General features: G+C 38.2%; 1 protein-coding gene across 1 annotated transcript in view; it reads left to right on the top strand.

Annotated features, from left to right (window-relative positions):
- The first annotated feature begins 70 nt into the window (after window positions 1–70).
- Window positions 71–20,870, top strand: part of LOC134803754 (MAP kinase-activated protein kinase 2) — a 41,347-nt gene continuing 20,547 nt past the window's right edge. The window contains exons 1-2 of the mRNA XM_063776590.1: window positions 71–389; window positions 20,410–20,535. Coding sequence (XP_063632660.1) covers window positions 297–389; window positions 20,410–20,535 — 219 coding nt within the window. The 5' untranslated portion in view covers window positions 71–296. The remainder of the gene's footprint in view (window positions 390–20,409; window positions 20,536–20,870) is intronic.

Here is a 20,870-nt window from a genome sequence, read left to right as displayed (position 1 = left end):
TGCGTCGCAGTTGGTAGCTTTGTTGAATTACTCATAGTTCACGCTGTAGTATTTCTAATTATTATAGTCTGTGGTAGCGTAGTACAGTGACGACAGCGATTGCTCAACGAGTGTTTGTCATCCATACGAATTTAGATAAAAATTTACAACCGAATAATTGTTCATTGAACACACGCGAGTGTAGTGAGTAAGTGCAAGATTAAATACGGTGCCAGTGACGAATCTTCTGTTATAAGTGAACAATCACATGTGTGTAGCAGGAAAAGTTGTTTAGAAACAGTAAACGAACTTTAAACATGAATAACAGTACGAGGCAACCGAAAACTACGCCTATTACAGACGATTACGATATATCAAATACCGTACTCGGTCTAGGAATCAATGGAAAGGTGAGTTTATCACTTTTAACGGTAGAAATCTTGAAAACTCCGTTGAGAAGAATGTTATTTTCATTGTTTACTCGTATGACGTAAATGTGTAATTTTAGACGACGGTTTTTTTTTATCTCGTTTTCGTAGACGCCTATGGTTTGAGTAGACGGTTAAATCAAACATTAGGAAATTTTTCACGAGTTTGTATTGTGGATGTTAACTTGTGTTACTTACTTATTACAAAGTTACAAAAACCATGACTAAAGATAAAATGTTTACATTCATAACCCTCTTAGGGCCACTTCCACCAATCACTAACCCGGGGTTAACCGGTTAAAACTGGATTTACCATGGTTACCAGTACAATTTGACACTGGGTTAATGGTTTAACCGCTTAACCCCGGGTAAGCGGGATGGTGCAAGCGGCGCTTAGAGTCTGTGCGGAAAGAGAAGAGTCTTGAAATGTAGGGGAGCCCATACATTCTACGACTCTTCTCTTTCCGCACAGACCCTACTATCTTTTTACTTCTATCATTTATTTATTTACACCTTAGTGCGTTTAATAACTGGAGTCGCCTTTTAGAGCTTACCCCTCTGCCGAGAACCTTGCACAGTTGTGCAAACTTTTGTATGGACTGACATGGTTATTTGTACGTTACATAGAAATCATGTAGGAATAACAAAACATTTGACATCCCCTCCCCCACAAAAATTGACAGACATAGAAGAAGAATTTTTTTTTAAGAATTATAACTGTTTATTTCAAAAAAATATTAATAGCATTACAATTTCTTAAACCTAGATACAATCTTTAATATTCTCTCCAGTCTCATCTCAGTCTCATCTCCAGTTACTAAATGCTCTAAGGTTTACACTTTGCAAAAACCAAAAACAATACTTCATTGCTTGTCTTAATGTTCAGGTAATAGACTATTACCTATTATTATTGTTTAGTTATAGGTACTTTATTTATGCTATTAGTTACCTATATTGCCTCTTAACTAAATAAAATATACCACATGTTAAGGTTGTACCAGAGATGGGAATTTCCGGGTGACAAAAAAATACTTAATTCAATAAAAAACATTGATATTGACGCTTAAGAATCAATACTGTCTAACATTTTTGACGTTTTTTACCTTTTAATGCAGTTAGGTGCAGAAAAAAATAACGAATAGCATGCCATAATTGTCTAAATTTTAAATTATTTGTTACCTCCATATATATAATGGAGGCGGCACTATTTGTGAAAAGTCACCTTCAGTTGTTTGAGATAAAAAAACTCAAGACCAAATCGCAAACCAGTCGGTACTCAACTATTCTTGCCACCCTCCAAATTAGGTATGGTAAGAAACGGCCCTTACTGTCGATGTGTGCGTATAATGAATAGAGTGCTTAGGTTCCTGAATATAGAAATTAGCGATAAATTATTTAAAAAACAGTTAAAGGATATGTTATTAGAAAAATGTTATTATTCGTTGGAAGACTTTTTTAATGATGAAAATTTGATTATGTAAAATGATAGTTTATAAATTTTATTTTAATTTTTATATGTTTTTGTTAAATTTTATTTTTTAGAATGACTATGATTTATGATTATTAATGATTATGTGAATATCTTTTATGCATGTATTAGTCTTAATTTATTATTATTTATTTCTTTGACATTTAATATTTCTTGAAATTAAAATTAGGTATAAGTTAAAATCCTATATTGTACACCCTAGCAGGGTATCATGTACCTACTTGCCAAATGTAAGACCAAATGTACAAATGAACATGATTACAATGGAATAAATGATATGATATGATATTGTGATATGATATTGATTCTTAAGCATCGATATGGACTTCTGAATAGATGCTGAAATGATATGACAACTGTACTAACATTATTATTTATAATGTGATCCTGAAGTGAAGATTTAATTGTAATTTTAGTGGTTTTGTGAACTGTAGACCTTGCAAACTGTGTGATTTCGACTTTCTTGCAATCTTAGAAGTACCTACCTAATTCGGATTATTTTAATAAACTAATATATGGGAGATGAGCTTTGCTCGGAAAACATATAAAAAGTTTCTGAGATCCACCAAATATAACATATAAATAAACAAGAATTGCTCATTTAAAGGTATTAGATAGATAGTAGTCTATCTGTTTCTAGATATCTATGTCTGTAACTTATTATTATTAAATAGTGTTTCACAACAATATCTATAACTGCTCGCCTATTTTGAAAATGCTAGTAATCATATCTATAATCATATCTTGACATGGTGACAATGAGACTAACTGGGACCCTTTCAAAAAATAAAGAATTTCCCTAATCAGACTTAGGCTTAGAAAACACTATGATTAATGTCATGCGTTTTCAGCCTAATTTCTTGCGGTTTCAGTCTAATATCTTGCGGTTTCAGTCTAATTTCTTGCGTTTTCAGTCCTAATTTCTTGCGGTTTCAGTCCTGAACGTGCGTGCGCTTATTAAGAGTGCCATGCATTACACTTTTTGCAATTCTGAAACCGCAAGAAATGAATCGCAGTGCATTCTAAGCCTTACGGAACCAGGGGTGCGAAACTCTTCCTTTCAGGCATTCTCGGCTCCGTTCGGCTCAGCATTGCTCCGAGCAATTATTAGGGTTGACACAACTTGACGTCCCTTTGCGTGTACCACCACAGATACGATAATTACTTGAATTTTGACAACCCTACCATACATAAGAATGGGACAGCATGATTCATCCCTGAACCGCTGTCAAACTTCAGTTTTGTAGGAAGTTTCCTTTCTGAACGGAAAGTAATAGTACTACTATTACTTATTCTGTGACGGAACGGCAAATCCCAAAATGTTGAATCTTCAGTAAGGATATGATGGTCGTCCTTGTCTATGTGACAGCGTGATAAAACGGTATCACTTTCAATCGCGCTCTGTTAAAAAGTGACGGATATTTTGTCACGTGTATAACGCCATCCATAATAGGCCATGGTCTAATAAAACATGGTCTTCTATTCCCAGAGTGACACGGGCCTACGTCACAATAACATTGCCACTTTATTTCAACATAACATGTTACATGGGTACATTATACCTATGGTTAATAAGTTAAAATATTTCTTTATAATATTATAATTTTCATTTATATGTATTTTATCTTAAATTTTACAATAACACGTCATTTTTAATTATTCGTTAGCAATATCTTCCGATTCACGAAAGAAATTTCAGACGTTCGGGTAATTCTGTTTACATTACTGGCAACACAGGATACCGCTGTCACATTTGACAATTCGGATCTAGATAACTTCATGCCCTGACCGTCATCCTTGTCGAACGCGTGTTAATTGTTATTTCCTTCTCGCTCAGTGTCAGCAGTCGCAGTGTTTTCCAAACTTTTCACGTCGTAAGCTTGGTAATTAATGTGTAACTGTGAATTAGTTTTTCAAACGTTTGTCTTGTATAGATAAATAAAATTTAATTTAATACATAAGATTTGTTTTATTTTACTATGTTTCTACATGAATAACTTAAAATTAATGCCGTTAAAATAATTTTCACCGTTGGTTAAAATTCTCCCACATTTTAAAGTTTGAGAACCTGTAAACAGCATGATGACGTAGGCCCGTGTCAGTTAGGTCATACGCGAATCTCGGAATAGAGTACCAGGCGGAGTATATTATTATACCATGTAATAGGCCAGTAATTTTCTCTAAACGATAATTATTGCGACATAGATAACAGCATGCGACATAGTTAATACCATGGAAATACTCAGATAAGCGAAGCGATCAATTTTATTCCCACATACCAGCTGCAACGCTTCCTTGATCACTAGTGAACCTTATTATCATTACCATAAGGTACTATAACTGTCAGTTAAAATGTACCTTAGTACAAAATGCAACTCTCCTAACTGTACATCAGTGGACCTTATTACAGAAGGCATAAGGTCTAACGATGTGCAGTTAACGGTGTGGCCGGTGATGGTACACTATTGACATTAGATATCTTATCTTCACATGATATCTGTAGAGCTTATGTCCATGGAATAAAGATCAGAATCGTGTAAATATTGTTGGTGTGATGGCATTATGCAGTTACAACATATATTGTAATGCAGGTATGTTGAAGTTTGAGAAATGGCAAACAACGGGGTAGATATGACTACCTTAGAGGTTATAACCAAAAGGAGTAGCTAATAACAGGCGTTCCCCTCTGTCGAAAATAGGCGGCCAATGGTCATACACATTGTATGGAATGACTTTTATCTGACATGGCTATTTTTACGTTACGTATACATTTGACGTGCTCCTCCCCCGCAAAAATCGGCAGACTGTTTTGTACCGAAAATTACAGACATGGAGACATGGCGTCTCCGTTTGGTTATATCCTCTAACTAAGACTATACATATGTAGTGCATAATTAATTTCCATCGTATTTTCACGGAAACGTACGAACGTGTCTTGTTATTTCAGTCAGCCTCGGTACAAAAAATACTGAGGTTGATTGAAGTAGCATGACAAAGACGAACGTTTCCGAGAAAATACGATGGAAAACAATTAAGTATGCACTACTTCTGTAGGTAGTACAAATCAATATGAGCCTGTTTTTATGGTTCTACAGTTGAAATTTTCACAGATGATGTATTTCTGTTGCCGCTATAATATAACAACAAGTACTAAAAACAATAAAATAAATATTTAAGTGGGGCTCCCATACAACAAACGTGATTTTTTTGCCGTTTTTTGCGTTATGGTACGGAACTCTTCGTGCGCGAGTCCGACTCGCACTTGGCCGGTTTTTTTAACCTATAAGATTTCTTCAAGTCCAAGAGGACAATGCCGTCCTCGAAACGTCAGAGGTAATTTTAAAACTTAAGTATACGCAATTAAGTCCCGTTAAAGTTAATAATAATATCACTGCGTTGGTAATAATTCTCAAATTGAACAAAAAATCTATTATCTAACTTAAGAAGATGATGTTTTAACCGGTTTCAAGATGAGAGGTCTTGTATTTGACCCCTTGTAAATATAATATTAAAAATTATATTCATTTACAAGAAAAAACTAAGTACCTTCGCCCACACTGTTAACTGTACATCGGTGGCCTTTTGTAATAAGGTCCACCGATGTACAGGTAGGAGTGTTGCTGTTTGTACATTTCAATGTTGTTTTGTACATGTACATTTTTTAGAACGTACTTAATACCTACCTCCAAAATCTATGAGCTAGCCACTACAGAACGTAGTCCTGCGCCGCGTCTGTCTGTTTGTGTGTACGTATGTTCGCGATAAACTTAAAAACTACTGAACGGATTTTCATGCGGTTTTCACCAATCAATAGAGTGATTCTAGAGGAAGGTTTAGGTGTGTAATTTCTTAAGGTTTTGTGTAACCCGTGCGAAGCCGGGGCGGGTCGCTAGTATATTCTAAAAGTAAAACATTGCTTTTCATGGCGCCAAGCCTATTTGTGACGTTATCTATGAAAAGGGACCTTATTGTCGATGGCGCTTACGCCATTATTAACGATGCCAACGATATCAATTCAATGCCGCGCGACGCTGTGCGGAGTAAGCGCCATCGACAGTAAGGTCCCTTTTTATATATTATGCCCCATTTTATCAGTTTATTTATTTTATCTGATATAGATCGTATCGTTCACGGTGACGCGTGCCTTGACTCGTATTGTCATGTAATTAAAGGTTATATTTGAGAAATCTGCTCGTCACCGTGAATGACACGAACTATAAAATAAAACCGGCCAAGTGCGAGTCGGACTCGCGCGCAAAGGGTTCCCTACCATCCTTGCCGTTTTCTGCGTAGGAACGCAAAAAACGGCAAAATAATCACGTTTGTGATTGTATGGGAGCCCCACTTAATGTTTATTTTATTCTGTTTTTAGTATTTGTTGTTATAGCGGCAACAGAAAATCATCTGTGAAAATTACAACTGTCTATCACGGTTCATGAGATACAGCCTGGTGACAGACAAACGGACAGAGGAGTCTTAGTAATAGGGTCCCGTTTTTACCCTTCGGGTACGGAACCCTAACAATGGATAAAACAATGGACTATCAGTTGGACAAATGAATAGTAACAATTATACCTAATCATGAAATCATGATTAGTCATTAGTGTGTTTCCAGTCTTATAAGAATCGACAATACTATAATGAATGACTCATTATAGTATTTACAGCAGTTTTGAAATAAACCTACAAAACTTTTTCAAAAGCAAAAGTTATGCAAATAAATATTGAATCAGGAAACGTTTACTAAACTATAGTCTCTTTCTCCATCAAAGGTATTTTCTTCAATTGTTCATAATTAAGTAAAGAAACACATCCTCCCCGGCATTCTGCCACGGCTCATGGGAGGCTGGGGTCCGCTTGGCAACTAATCCCAAGAATTGGCATAGGTACTATTTTTACGTAAGCGACTGCCATCTGACCTTCCAACCCAGAGGGTAAACTAAGCCTTATTGGGATTAGTCCGGTTTCCTCACGATGTTATCCTTCACCGAAAAGCGACTGGTAAATATTAAATGATATTTCGTAAGTACATAAGTTCCGAGAAACTCATTGGTACGAGCCGGGGTTTGAACCCGCGACCTCCGGTTTGCAAGTCGCTCGCTCTTACTTTCATCCGCTTAGTTTAATTATGTCATAGTCTTAATACACAGTCATCATCATTTGTAATGATCTTCCAAGAACCGCTTCACGGTTAAACGATTCCCTAATCGATTTGTGACGAATCGATTGGGATTTCGAGTGTTCAATCGAGTCTAGATCCTTTGGTATACTAGTATAAATCAGTAAGACGTCGTAAATATTGTACCAATTTCGTTAAGGGGCTCCCCCAAGCCAATGACCTTCGATCTGAATCCCTTAGTTTTCGTATGTTTTTTGTAGCTTATCATATTAACAGCAACGGCTTTAAGCAGTATTAGTATCCCATATTTACTTCAAAGTTCATTGTCTTCGAGATATTTGGCATCAAAGTTGAACAATTTTAGGCCAAAAAACTGGTTTCTGGTCAAAACTTTTGTGTTAATTAGTTTAAAATTACAACCCTAGACACGTTTTACGAGACGTCAAAGACGTACCCAAATAAGTAGATTTGGTATATGTAAGATCCTTCACAGCAATCTAGTTACGAAAAAGTGTTTTTTTAGACAATGTTTGAAAAAATTGTAAAAAAAGAAGTATCCATTTCTTTCAAAATCCGGTGGACAAAAATGGAGATAAAAGATTGAAGAACCGATAGCCGTTTGTCTTATAATTATATCTGTAGTCACAGAATAAATAATAGTACTAGGTACAGAAGACTCACTCGGTAACAAAACGCGTCTGTTACGATCAGGACAGATATGGCCGCTAGGTGGCGACAGCGCCACGCGCGGCTTATGGCTAGCCACCTAAATTGGTGTGGAACGGATGTACTTGTAGCTACCTGTTGCAAAGCGACGAAATCGCGGAGTGAGCCAAGCCTGATGTAGTGCAAAAGTAGGAGATACGATTCAAAACTTGTCAAAAATTAATGAAAACCTCGGATAGCCCCTTAATAGTGTTGCTGTTTGTAAGAAATGGTATGGAAATTAAATTGTTTCACCGTATCTTAATTGATCTATAGAAATTGTTTTCTCATTTCTCATGCTCTGAAAGAGCATCAATGTTGTTCTATAAGGTGTGCAGAAAATTAGAGTGTTTAACTCGGGTGAAAGGCATCATTTCAGCCTCGGACTTTTGGCGCTCTCTGCACTGCGTTCAAGCGCCAAACTACCTCGGCAGAAATGAGTGCCTTATTTCATCCCTTGGTTAACAATCTACTATAGCACTTCGTTTATTTTAACTAGCAATGGGTTTGCTACATTAACCATGTCGGCTAATGAGTGATGACTCATCGTGAAACCCAAGGGAGATAACGCTATAGAAATTCCCACTTTGCTCACTGGGAAAATGACTAGCACAAAACTGCGTATACAAGCGACACGAATACCACTCTATGCCTCGAGGACTGGCCTTACGGTCAATAAGAATGGGGCATGAATGGGGCCAGTACAGCGGTGTGACACCGCTACAACGCGATTGGTTGATGAGTTCGCATCTCGCGCGCGATTGGTCGCAACTATTTAGTTGCGTTAGACTGCACGATTGGCTCGAATTGGTGAGTGACACCGCTGAACTAGTACCATTTTTAGAGCCCGTAAGGCCAGTCCTGAGATATAAGTCAATGCGTCAGGGGAATAGGGACTGTGCGCATTGAAGGGTCTGCCATCTTGTGGCCTGAATCGGAAACATAAACATGTACATTGCCAAAGCAAGTGCTGCCATCTACCGTTCTCGTACGTTTTCTTGTGCATAGTAGGTTCTGCCATCTCGTGGGCTACATCGGAAGCATAAACTTCACATTTACGCCTCGCGTCAAACATCTTATGGCTCCTGTGCTGCCCCCTATATAGTTCATTCATACACGATCATATAAGGAAGAAGTGGCAGAATATACATTAATTGTGTCACTAGCTAACGAGCGAACTCTATGGTTATAGTATTAAGGCAGAAGTTGCAAACCGTTTTCTACTTTCCTACTGCAGAATGCTATTATTTATGTCGGCGGCCGATCGTAACATCAGGCATATCGTGAAATTCCTAGGCATATACTGAAACGTGAAAATCTTTGACTTGTTTCCTGAGCCGACGGAGCCCCGCTATTTCTGGGCAGTTGCCCTTCAGGCATCTGAAGCAACCTAACGAACCTATCCTACCTATGGTTTGAGTTGACTATCGTCAAAACATTATGTACACAGGAACATTACGATCTGGCTGATCTAACGATCGGCCGCCGACATTTATATGTATCGTCACTGTTTATATATTGACAATTAATAATCCTTATTGCAAATATATAATGGTCAACGATGGTTAGTATGACATGTCAATACGTTATTAAATTATTAATATCAATGGCGCTTTGTACTACACTGCGAGGTAATAGACATTTCTGTTGTAAGGGCGATGACTTTAAAGGGGCCCACAGATTACCAGTCCGCTAGACGATATCAGCCTGTCAGTTGTTCGGAGCTGTAAAGGGGCCCACTGATTAACAGTCCACCGGACGATGTCAGCCTGTCAGTTAAGCGCAAAAGGTGACAGTTCCGAACAACTGACAGGCTGATATCGTCCGGCGAACTGGTAATCTGTGGGCCCCTAATTTTGCTATTAATTGACAGGCCGATATTGTCCGGCGGACTGGTAATCAGTGGGCCCCTTTAGATGAAACAGCTAGCAATACCGGTTTTTATTGTTTTCCACATACTTCCTTAAACGACTAGGAATTTCTTAGCACAATCACCTCTTAGGTAAAGAAATTCATATATTGACTGTATACTGTTATTGAAGCGCTGGTGGCCTAGCGGTAAGAGCGTGCGACTTTCATTCCGGAGGTCGCGGGTTCAAACCCCGGCTCGTACCAATGAGTTTTTCGGAACTTATGTACGAAATATCATTTGATATTTGCCAGTCGGTTTTCGGTGAAGGAAAACATCATGAGGAAACCGGGCTAATCCCAACGAGGCCTAGTTTCCCCTCTGGGTTGGAAGGTCAGATGGCAGTCGCTTCCGTAAAAACTAGTGCCTACGTCAATTCTTGGGATTAGTTGTCAAGCGGACCCCAGGCTCCTATGAGCCGAGGCAAAATGCCGGGATAACGCGAGGAAGAAGAAGACTGTATACTGTTATTCTGTTCGACGGAGCCGGAAAGCGGAAACTTCGTTTAGCGCAGCGGGCCGAAAGTTGATGCTTTCCGGCCGGAGGGCAGCGGCAGGAAAGGTTCTTACAAACTAGTTGTCCACTTGTTTTTACAAGTAAATGCTAACAATATTGAATAATTAATGTAGTTATCTCTACAATAATACGAAACTGCCTCAAAACTTATAAAAGCGAGTTTTGTCCGTTTCCGTAATGTCAACATTGACTTTACCAAGAAATATAATAGCGCGTGCCCGAACAAAATACAGGTAGGTAAAAGCCAATTTGAATTCTATTTACATAGGCAAAGGTCAGAGTTCTGTTTAAAGATATCTTCCCACATACAATCTCTGCATTTCTCTGTGTTCTTTAGGTATAAATAAAAGTAAACAAAATCTACCCTCAAATGGCTAAGCCGGTTGAGGTTAGATGAAAACGTTACATGATCAAATGATGTAGGTTAAAGTCAGGTCGTTCAGTGACTGATCCAGGCGGTTTTGTATTTTGTTGGTTAACCAATAAATGTTATAACTACCCGAAAATGTACAAATTGTTTACTTTTATCAAAGAGAATAGATAGCATAGAGGGGTCCTGTCATTGTCAATTTTGTAGTCACGGTACATTTACTGCCATCTATCGACACACGATTAAAACTTAAAATAAAATTGAAAATGTATAAAATAATCAAAATATGTTTACGGATAAATGATTCTTATTTTTTATTGTTCCATACTGACCCATGTTCTTTCACTGATATGTGTTAAAATTGTTAAATACCAAACGGTGTCGTTAACGCCATCTAGCCGAGAATAGGCCAAAGGTAATGGCGCCATCTATTCGAGAATGACTTTTCCTTGGCCGTCCGAGGCACGTTTTTTTCTTAGACTTTATTTATCTTATACGGAGTTATATATATCTCTGCTTTTATGTAAATACCTAAAGATACAAACTATAATAGATATACTTTACCTACGCGGTAACCCGAACATAATATAAGCTCTTTTAGAATTATGACAGAATGTAGCTGTTTTCGTGACCTTACTGTTTAGTTTTAAATTATTCAGTTGTACAAAATAAAGTTGGTTGGAAAAACATATCGGTAAAGTCTTCTTATATTATCGGTAAAATTCTTTTTGGCTAAATTTAGGTATTGTTATTAAGTATTTTTGGTATCTCTGCGGAATTAAAACAATAGGTACATTTAATTACCTTTTGGGTTATTTCGTTTTTAGGGTTCCGTACCCAAAGGGTAAAACGGGACCCTATTACTAAGACTCCGCTGTCCGTCCGTCCGTCTGTCACCAGGCTGTATGTCGTGATATGTGATAGCTAGACAGCTGAAATTTTCACAGGTGATGTATTTCTGTTGCCGCTATAACAACAAATACTAAAAACAGAATAAAATAAAGATTTAAGTGGGGCTCCCATACAACAAACGTGATTTTTGACCGAAGTTAAGCAACGTCGGGCGGGGTCAGTACTTGGATGGGTGACCGTTTTTATAGGTACCTAATGGTACGGAACTAGGGTTACCAGATGACAGGAATTTTCCTGACATGTCAGGAATTTTCGCCTTTTGTCAGGAATGGGGACCGAACACGAAAATATCAGGAATTTTTTGAATTGATAGACTCATTTATAAAGTACCTTTTTATGTTCTTAAATTAATACAAATAATAAATTTAATGAAACTTAAATTAATAAAACGCGGCTATCGGCTCAATTGGGTGGCCATCGCTAACGGCTACACCCCCCCTCCCTAGTCAAAAATATGAATGTCAGGAAAAATATTCGGAAATCAGGAATTTTGTCAGGAAATTCAAAACTTGTATCTGGTAACCCTATACGGAACCCTTCGTGTGCGAGTCCGACTCGCACTTGGCCGGTTTTTTTTTTGCATTGTAAGTAGGTAAGTACCTATGGTAATTAATTTCAAAACCATTTGATTTGCATGTGTATATTCGATAGCGTGACGGGCGCTCGCGTTTGTCTATATTTGTATGGGATTTTGAACAGCGCGCCAAGCGGGACGTTTTGGAAACTCAAAATCCCATACAAAATGACGCTTAACGCAAACGCGTACGTCACGTAATGCTATCGAATGATGACTTTATACAGGATGATTCATGAGACGTGAGCAGGACTAATCCTGCACACACAGTAACTGATAATTGATCGATCACCGTCGTATTTAGGTGAAACAACCACACTTCTTCCTATTTTTTTACATTTTGGTGAGGGCAAAGTTAATTCTTTACAATCATGGTTACCCTACAAGACCCAATTAATAAACATAAAACTCTTTAACCGTAATGACAGCATTTTGATTACGAAGAAAATAAACTGACAAACTTGAGTGAGATACGAGTTTTCAAAAGTAACCAGACCGTGATGACAGTGATAACATTCAATTTGACACAGAATATCGGTAGTTTAGTATTCTAATTTTAGGGCGACCATACATGTCGTAAATAAATTTAAAAAAATTTTTTTTTCAAAATGAGTAGAAAATTAACGTCAATCTCACTAATATTGATACGAAACAGTTGCTTATAATTTACAAAATGCGCAGTGTTAGTCCTGCTCACGTTTCCTGAATCACCCTGTATACACTATAGTTCGTTTATTTTAGCATTAGAAGGAAGGTAAGCGATCTTGACATGTCTTTTAATTGAAAAACGCTTTTTAAAAATCAGTAACTACTTATGAAAGCAGAAGAATATAACGTCGGGTGACAAGCAAGTCACTAAGTACTATCAAAAAATTAAAGTAACAATGCACTTTATTACACTTGTAACACGGTTTATTGTCCAATAATTTCAACGGTGTTAGTTAGTGACTTTTGCTTGTCACCCGACGATAAATGATCGTATTGGATTCATAATTGTTACATATTTGCCGTGGCTTATTTTTAAAACGTGTTTTTCAAATAAAACACACATCAAGATTGTTTACCTTTTTTCTAATGCTAAAAAACGAACTAGGGACTAGGGGTACAGGATAAATGTAAATCCTTAGTTATTTTCCTATACCTCAAACAATATAGCTAGTTTTCCTATGACGTCACGCTGCACCGTGAAGTGTTAGCGCCGGTATTGTGCTAAGAAATATGGGTTTCTGTGTAGTACACAACTAAGGGGTCATCCATAAAATACGTCACACGAATTTCTAGGTTGTTTGATCCCTCCCCCCTCCTCGTCACATTTGGCAAACCCCTTCCGTGGTGTGACGTCAGCGTCATATATATGGCAATTTAGTTTTCAAAGAAATCGGCAATTGGAATTAGGTAGGTATTATTATTTTTGCACAAAAACTCAGCCCCACTGTGCAGAGGGGGAACGCGGCCAGTGTCCTGGCCCCTGTTTCACCAACGTGACAGGTGCGACGAATTGTAAAATCACTGTTGCTGACGTCACAGGCATCCATGGGCTACGGTTACCGCTTACCATCGGGCGGGCCGTATTCCTGTTTGCCACCATCATTGTATTATTAAAAAAAACTTTATGATATCGGAAAAAAACAGATATTTCTCTTGCTAAGTTTATGACAATTGTCACAAGAAACACTACAATTGTCACGAAATTCCGACATATAACTCATTACCTGTCAAGAATTACCTACAATTCTTCTAAATCTTTGACAATTGTCAGAAACATCGCAGGAGAAATATCTGTTTTTATCCGATATAATAAAGTTTTTTAAATAATACAATGATGGTTGCAAACAGAAGTACGGCCCGCCCGATGGTAAGTGGTAATCGTAGCCCATGGATGCCTGTGACGTCAGCAACAGTGATTTTACAATTCGCCGCACCTGTCACCGATGTGAAATTGGGGCCTGGGAACAATGCCTCAGGCTAATTTAGACTTATGATAATTCCCTAATTGTGCAATAATGTATGTATCTAACTTTGTAATAAACTTAATTAATTATTATGTTAACAATAAAATATTTTTGATAAAAAAATACACCAATAGAAACGATGATCATTCCAAAAACTCGTCCGAAAATTGATTTATATTTATTTATTCACTGTCCAGTTAAAATTACGGTACAGCGATTTAAAAAAAATCTGTTTTCTGTTACTGATGAAATTAAAGTGACATCACAAAGTTTGCGACTGCCCCCTCCCCCTTGTCACAACATGTCGCATTTTCTTGATTCTCTCCCTCCCCCTAAACGTGTGACGTAATTAATGGATGACCCCTAACAGACAATTGTGTTAGGCGTCATCCATTAATTACATCACACGTCCCCTAACACATAAAAGCAATTTTCGTCAGTAGTAAAAAATGTTATCGCGAAGGGTTATCGTCCCATGGAAAAATTTGAATTTAGCGCCTTTTTCTACTGACAAACTTGTTTCACCGGCTATAAATACGTTAATATTAATATCCAGAGAGGAAAATGGGAGCTACGTTTGTATTGATAAGTCGGTCGTCCACTTATAGATTATTTTATTAGTACTTTTCTTATCTACAAAAGTATGCTTTAGTATTTCTATGTAAACATAACAAATTTAACTCTGGTTTTTACATATGTATGTATATCATTACGTGACGTTCGCGCGTTATACCTATGTGCTCTGCGCAAATCGAATGCGCAATGTGGGAAATATAAGCAAATATTTACTTACCGAGAACACTGATTCCTGATAGTGATAACTTTGCGGGAGGTAAATATCTTCTGAGAAGCGTCTAACATATATATATGTATGCTGTATACATATACATATGTATGTGGGCATTTCTATTTAAAGTTCTACCCCCAACTTGCATTTCAGATTTTGTATTTTTTATATTATTTCCACTCAGTATCACGAGCTCTTTCGATCCTAATACAAGAAAAAGTGTCCCCAAAATTTCATACAATTTTTTGTTGTCCGTTTTGTTACGATCATAGAAGGTTGTATTTTAAAAACAAATGGACCAAACATTTTAGGGACGGGTTTTTTTCAGTAAACATGGAAAAAGCTCGTGATTCTGAGTAGAAATAATATAAAAATTCCGAATTCTAACACAAAAAAATATGGTTCAACTTTAAATAGAAATGCCCATGTATCCTTTGATCTTAGCACTGTACAAAATATATGTAGATCTAATATTACAATTTCCTAGATCTAGATTTTGTTTGCTAGACATTTAAGCGGATTCGTTCAGCGGTATGTCCGCATAGTGTATGTTATTGTTACAATTCCTACGATAAGTGAGTCAGGTGTTACGTGGGTGATTAACAACCGTTTTGCATTCACACGTTCGAAATAACAGGACCTTGTCATTCCAAGTATGGATAACGAGAGTATACATAGAGTTAAACCAAGAAAAGTCTGCAGCGATTTTGATAGCCCACGCAGTGCAAGTGTTTTTTATATCTCATAATTTCATAAAAGTTTGACGTTTAAAATAACACTGGCACTGCGTGGGCTATCAAAATCGCTGCAGACTTTTCTTGGTCTAACTCTAATATTCTAGAAATAACACTTGCCCGTAAAAGGTGTAATCGTTATCACGTAGGCGATGCGGTCAATTGCGGTCCGTAAATCCTAAATTTCAAACTAGGGCAGAGGGCTGTAATGTACGTACGAAATTAGGCAGAAGTTTTATTTATTTCCCTTCTTTTCATCACAAGTGTGTTATGTGTGCCACGGGCGGTACGGGAATTGCGTACTCGTGTTAATGAAGCCGTCGCCTTCGGGTTCGGGCTTCAATTCACACTCGTTCGTAAAGTGTTCATCGCCATTAATACACGATGTACTGGACCGCGAGCCAGGAACAGAATAGACGTGTGCGCCGCGCCGGCGCGCCGCCGCCGCCGGGGTTTTTTGCCACGCCGCCGCCGCCGATAAATGATCGGCGTGAAATCGGCGTGACCTTGAGTGTTGTTCAATCAGCTATTTTAAATTGATTTTTGGATTACAATTTTGATTTTTTTGTACTATGTTACAGTTGTCATATATATATCAATTATTTATTAAATGAAACAGAATAGCCACTTGCACAAACTATTTGACACGCTGGTTAAAGTTACTGAGTAATCCTTAGTGTTCAGCGTCAAGAAAGATGAGGGAGCATGCACTGAGATTTTTTCCTGTAAATTGTGTATTCTAAACTATTAAATATAATTTGTATGCCTTCACCTCACATACGCAGGCAGAATATTTACATTGCAATTAACTAGGCAACGAAAATACAGGGCTCATGTACTATGGAACCTCAAGGAGCAACAGAAAAGGAAAACTAGCTAGCTATCGTTGCGTTGAGATCATCATTCTTGCTTGTACTATTGTCGGCTTACGGGAATAACAACAAGAAATACATCGACATGGCGGCCCTTCTGAAGAAAATTTAAGTTGAAAGTTCTAGAGCGATCTTAAGATCAACCGTTCCGAGATTCCAAAGTAATGGTTGTAGATAGGGCAAACGTTCTTCGAGTTACCGACGCACTCGTCGATTACGAAAAAGCGAGCAAGTTTGTAATTGTATATCTTGGTGGTAGGAGTTCTCGTCTTTCCTATATTGCAGTATGGTGCCGAAACGCTGAGCCTCAAAAAGGGTTACGTGCAAAGGTTGGCGCTTTAGGGATGTAGTGTTGGCGAAGACTGCTGCTTATACATACTTAATGCATGCTTTAGGACAGCTAGAAGAACAAACCCCATATTTTTCAAATAGCTCAATATCGCCACTCGGGTTTCCACAACATCTTTCTTCGGACATTTTATGCGGTTTCCAACGCATGATGTGGCGAAACATAATATGAAGATGGTCGATGGCTGGCGGCAGTCCACACGGCTTATACCTTCACGAAATTGAGACAAATTACATGTGGTCGCAATCCTCAGCAATGAGAAAACGAGAAAGAAGAAGATACTTCTCAGTGAGCCTGGTGCTTGTACGACAAGAAAACCATTAAAGGGAAGCCATGGCAGTCCACTATGTCTAGGATATTTCAAGGATATTTGAAGATAAGCCATGGACAGCATGACAAAACGGAGTTACAGAGAGATACAGATCGGATCGAAAGTCATTGGGACCAGGTAACCCCTTCATCAAGCCAGTTACTAGGAAAATCAAGTTATTATACCTATCCTATATTAATTTACGAAACCTATTTTACTCAAAACCTATTCAAAACTATACGTAGATTACGTAGTTCACTTACCAACAACCTGGATTAATCAAAATTTTCAAGAAAACGACAAACTAATGATTTTTCTTTAGAAACTTGATAGTCAAGGTCACGCCGATTTCACGCCGAAAACACGCCGCCGCCGCCGATTTTTCAGCAAACGCCGCCGCCGATCGTTTTTTAATCGGCGCACACGTCTAGAACAGATTTCCATGACCAATCGCCTCCCGGGTGATAACTCGTATATAGTGGTTAACGGCTAATATGTATGATTAACCCTCATGGACGTCAGGTGCCGCTCCGTTGGTGGGTTGAGGAATGGCAGCCAACATGTAAAAAATAAAATAAATTTTGTCATCGCCTCCCGTTTGATACTTTGTCAGATGATAGTTTAGACAGAGACATATGTAACTTCGTATAAGACGAATAAAGTCTATTAAGGAAAAAACGTGCCTCGGAATTCAAGCATAGATGGCGCACACACCTTTAGCCTATCCTCGGCTAGATGGCGTGACGACACCGTTTCATATTTAACAATTTTAACACATAGATATCAGTGAATGAACATGGATCAAAATGATACAAAAATAATCAAATCATTTAGGGGCTATTCATAAATTACGTCATTTCAATTTAGGGGGGGGGGGGTCTGGGCATCGGATGACGGTAGCATGAAGTAGGAGGAAATGGGGTCATTTGAAGCATGATTTTTGGATGATTATAGGGGGGGGGTCAAAAATCGATGACGTAATTTATGGACAGCCCCTTATCCATATATATACATTTTTTGATAACTTTATACGTTTTCATTTTGAGTTTTAGTCGTGTGTCGATAGATGGCAGTAAATTTACAGTGACTACAAAATTTACAATGACAGGACCCCTCTATACTATCTATTCTTTTTGGTTTAGATGTTTTTATAAACAAAAAACCCTTCACCCGAGCATCTAAACTATCATCTGACGAAGTATCAAGCGGGAGGCGATGACTGACGATATTTGCTCCTGGCCCGCGGTCTATACTATTCATTGCCTCATAGCCTACAAGCAGGTGCCTGTCGCGCACATTAGCCAGTACGAGCAGTGTGAACTTGGATACGACTGTCGTACAATACATTAATGTCTACTTCGCGTACAATGCCAAATGCGACAGTATTTATAAAAGCTATTTATATTATCATTTTATACAATGGCGCTTTTGTGTAAAGTATAAACATAATAGTGTTGAATAATTGTGTATAAAATTATAAAACTATTCAAATCAATATTTTTTCCGTCTTTTCACTGTCTTGTGTCTCGTAAATGTTTAAAAGAACGATTCCTCGAATCAAAACTCTCGATTCGAAACTTCTTCTTCTTCCTCGGTCCCTCATTGCTGAGGATCGCGACCATGTATGGTCCGTCTCCACAGTGTGCGATTATAAGCCATATGGGTCACGCACTGCATGTTGCCGCCAATCACCCTCTTCACAACATCAGACGGCAACAGAAATCTTCACTCCGCACTTCAAAATAGCGAGTCTATTTTACGAAATTTTGGAGAGCATGGCCTTGACCGGTCGGATGGAAAATTTCATTAAAATACACGTGAGGTTATGTGGAGGAGGGGGGGTAGCCAAAAACCTCACCAAATTTCACCAAGGGGGGGTCAAAATGTAGCCGAAAACACCTCGCGTGATTTGTGCACAACCCCAAATCGGGACGTTTTGCCGGCCGGCCGTGTACACATTTGCATGTAAGAATGAAGACTCCGGCCTCTGAATTTAGTAATAAATTTGCCACGGTCGAGCCGTGCCCGTGACCCAGTGGCCGACAAAAACGTCAACAATGACCACTTTTGCGTGCTAACTCCAATTAAACGTAGTTAAATACAGTAGAAGAGAATTTATCGCATAATATGCCAATATACTCTAGCCGCCCAGACATCAATTCTTGCCAATACAAATGCAATTTTGATTTGTCAAAATTAAGATTTAAATTTGAATGGAACGGGAGGCCTTTTTATAGGCCATATAGTGGAGAGGCCAAGATGAAGAGTAGCAACTTTCGTATCTAATCTATCTATCTAATACCTTTAAACGAGCAATTGTTTATATAATATATATTTAGGGGATCTCGGAAACGGTTCTAACGATTTCGATGAAATTTGCTATATGGGGGTTTTCGGGGCGATAAATCGATCTAGCTATGTCTTATCTCTGGGAAAACGCTCATTTTTGAGTTTTTACAAATATGTTTTCCGAGCAAAGTTCGGTCTCCCAGATAATTAGTATTAGATCTACATTATAGACAATTCTAGTCTCGTATTGTAGCAAATTAGTCTCATTTTAAAAATGTCTTGAGTAATTTTCGCGGTTTTTTATATTTTTGACAAAGTTGCGTTCGGCGCTCGAGGTCACAAACTTGGATAAACAAGTATGCAAAAAAATCCGAACTACCGGATTTGACGCAAACGAATGCCGTAGGTACTTTCAGAGTTTCAGTCGACAAAGTTACTGGATTATTTCTATAGGCCCATTCAATTCCTCATGTTGAAGTATAAAAATAATAAATATACCTTCCACCTCAAGGCTTGCTTTTCATTATTTTCAAATCGACCCGACATTTAATCAATATCGTTATTTGCAAATCATTATATGACACGAGTCCTCCTACCACCCTACTTACTAATTTTCCTACTTTTCGCACTTGTATCGTAATGTACTATTACAGTACATACATATGGTGCTAGGGTGATACTTTACCGCACTAGTGCGATAATTGGCAATATGTACTGTAAAATGTACAACATTTTACAGTACATATTGCCATATATCGATACATTTACAACTCGTGTCGATTTCAAACATTCACTTCGGTCGTGTTTTAATTTATCCTATTTCCTGTTTCTCGCACTTGTATCGTAAATATCGTAATGTACTATTACTTAACCCTTTTTAGGGTTCCGTACCCAAAGGGTAAAAACGGGACCCTATTACTGAGACTCTACTGGCTGTATCTCATGAACGGTGATAGCTAGACAGTTGAAATTTTCACAGATGATGTATTTCTGTTGCCGCTATAACAACAAATACTAAAAAGTACGGAACCCTCGGTGGGCGAGTCCGACTCCACTTGGCCGGTTTTTTAACCGTGTGTTCTTTACAATTCTAAGCATATTTGTTTTTTTTCCAGGTGGTGGAATGCAGAGAAAAACGCACAGGCGTAAAGCGAGCGTTGAAGGTGCTACACGACAACGTGAAAGCGAGGAGAGAGGTGGAACTACACTGGCGTGCCAGCGGGTGCATACACATCGTTGAGGTAAATAATTGATGATTGTTGATGGTATATAAATACCATCGTTCATGGCTCCTCTAAAACCTCCCGTCTCTCCTACTATCCTGACTGCAAACGCTACACTCCATTCCTATCTACTGGGTGCTCCGGTGTCTCGGGCAGGCTGCGGGTGCCTACGGCGGGATTAGGGTTGCCAGATCGAAAGGCGCTATTATCGGGAAAACATATCAATTTTTCGGGATTTTGGGACTTAAGTCGGGAAAAATAAACATTCCAATTAAAGTAATTGTATTAGGTATTAAAAACAACGATATTTTACATTATTGGCACTACGTCAGCTGCTCGACGCGGGTCGCTCG

Source organism: Cydia splendana, chromosome 27 (assembly GCF_910591565.1).
Source record: "Cydia splendana chromosome 27, ilCydSple1.2, whole genome shotgun sequence".
Lineage (NCBI taxonomy): Eukaryota > Metazoa > Arthropoda > Insecta > Lepidoptera > Tortricidae > Cydia > Cydia splendana.
Note: the sequence above shows the minus strand (reverse complement) of the source record. Positions and strands in the feature narration are given on the sequence as shown.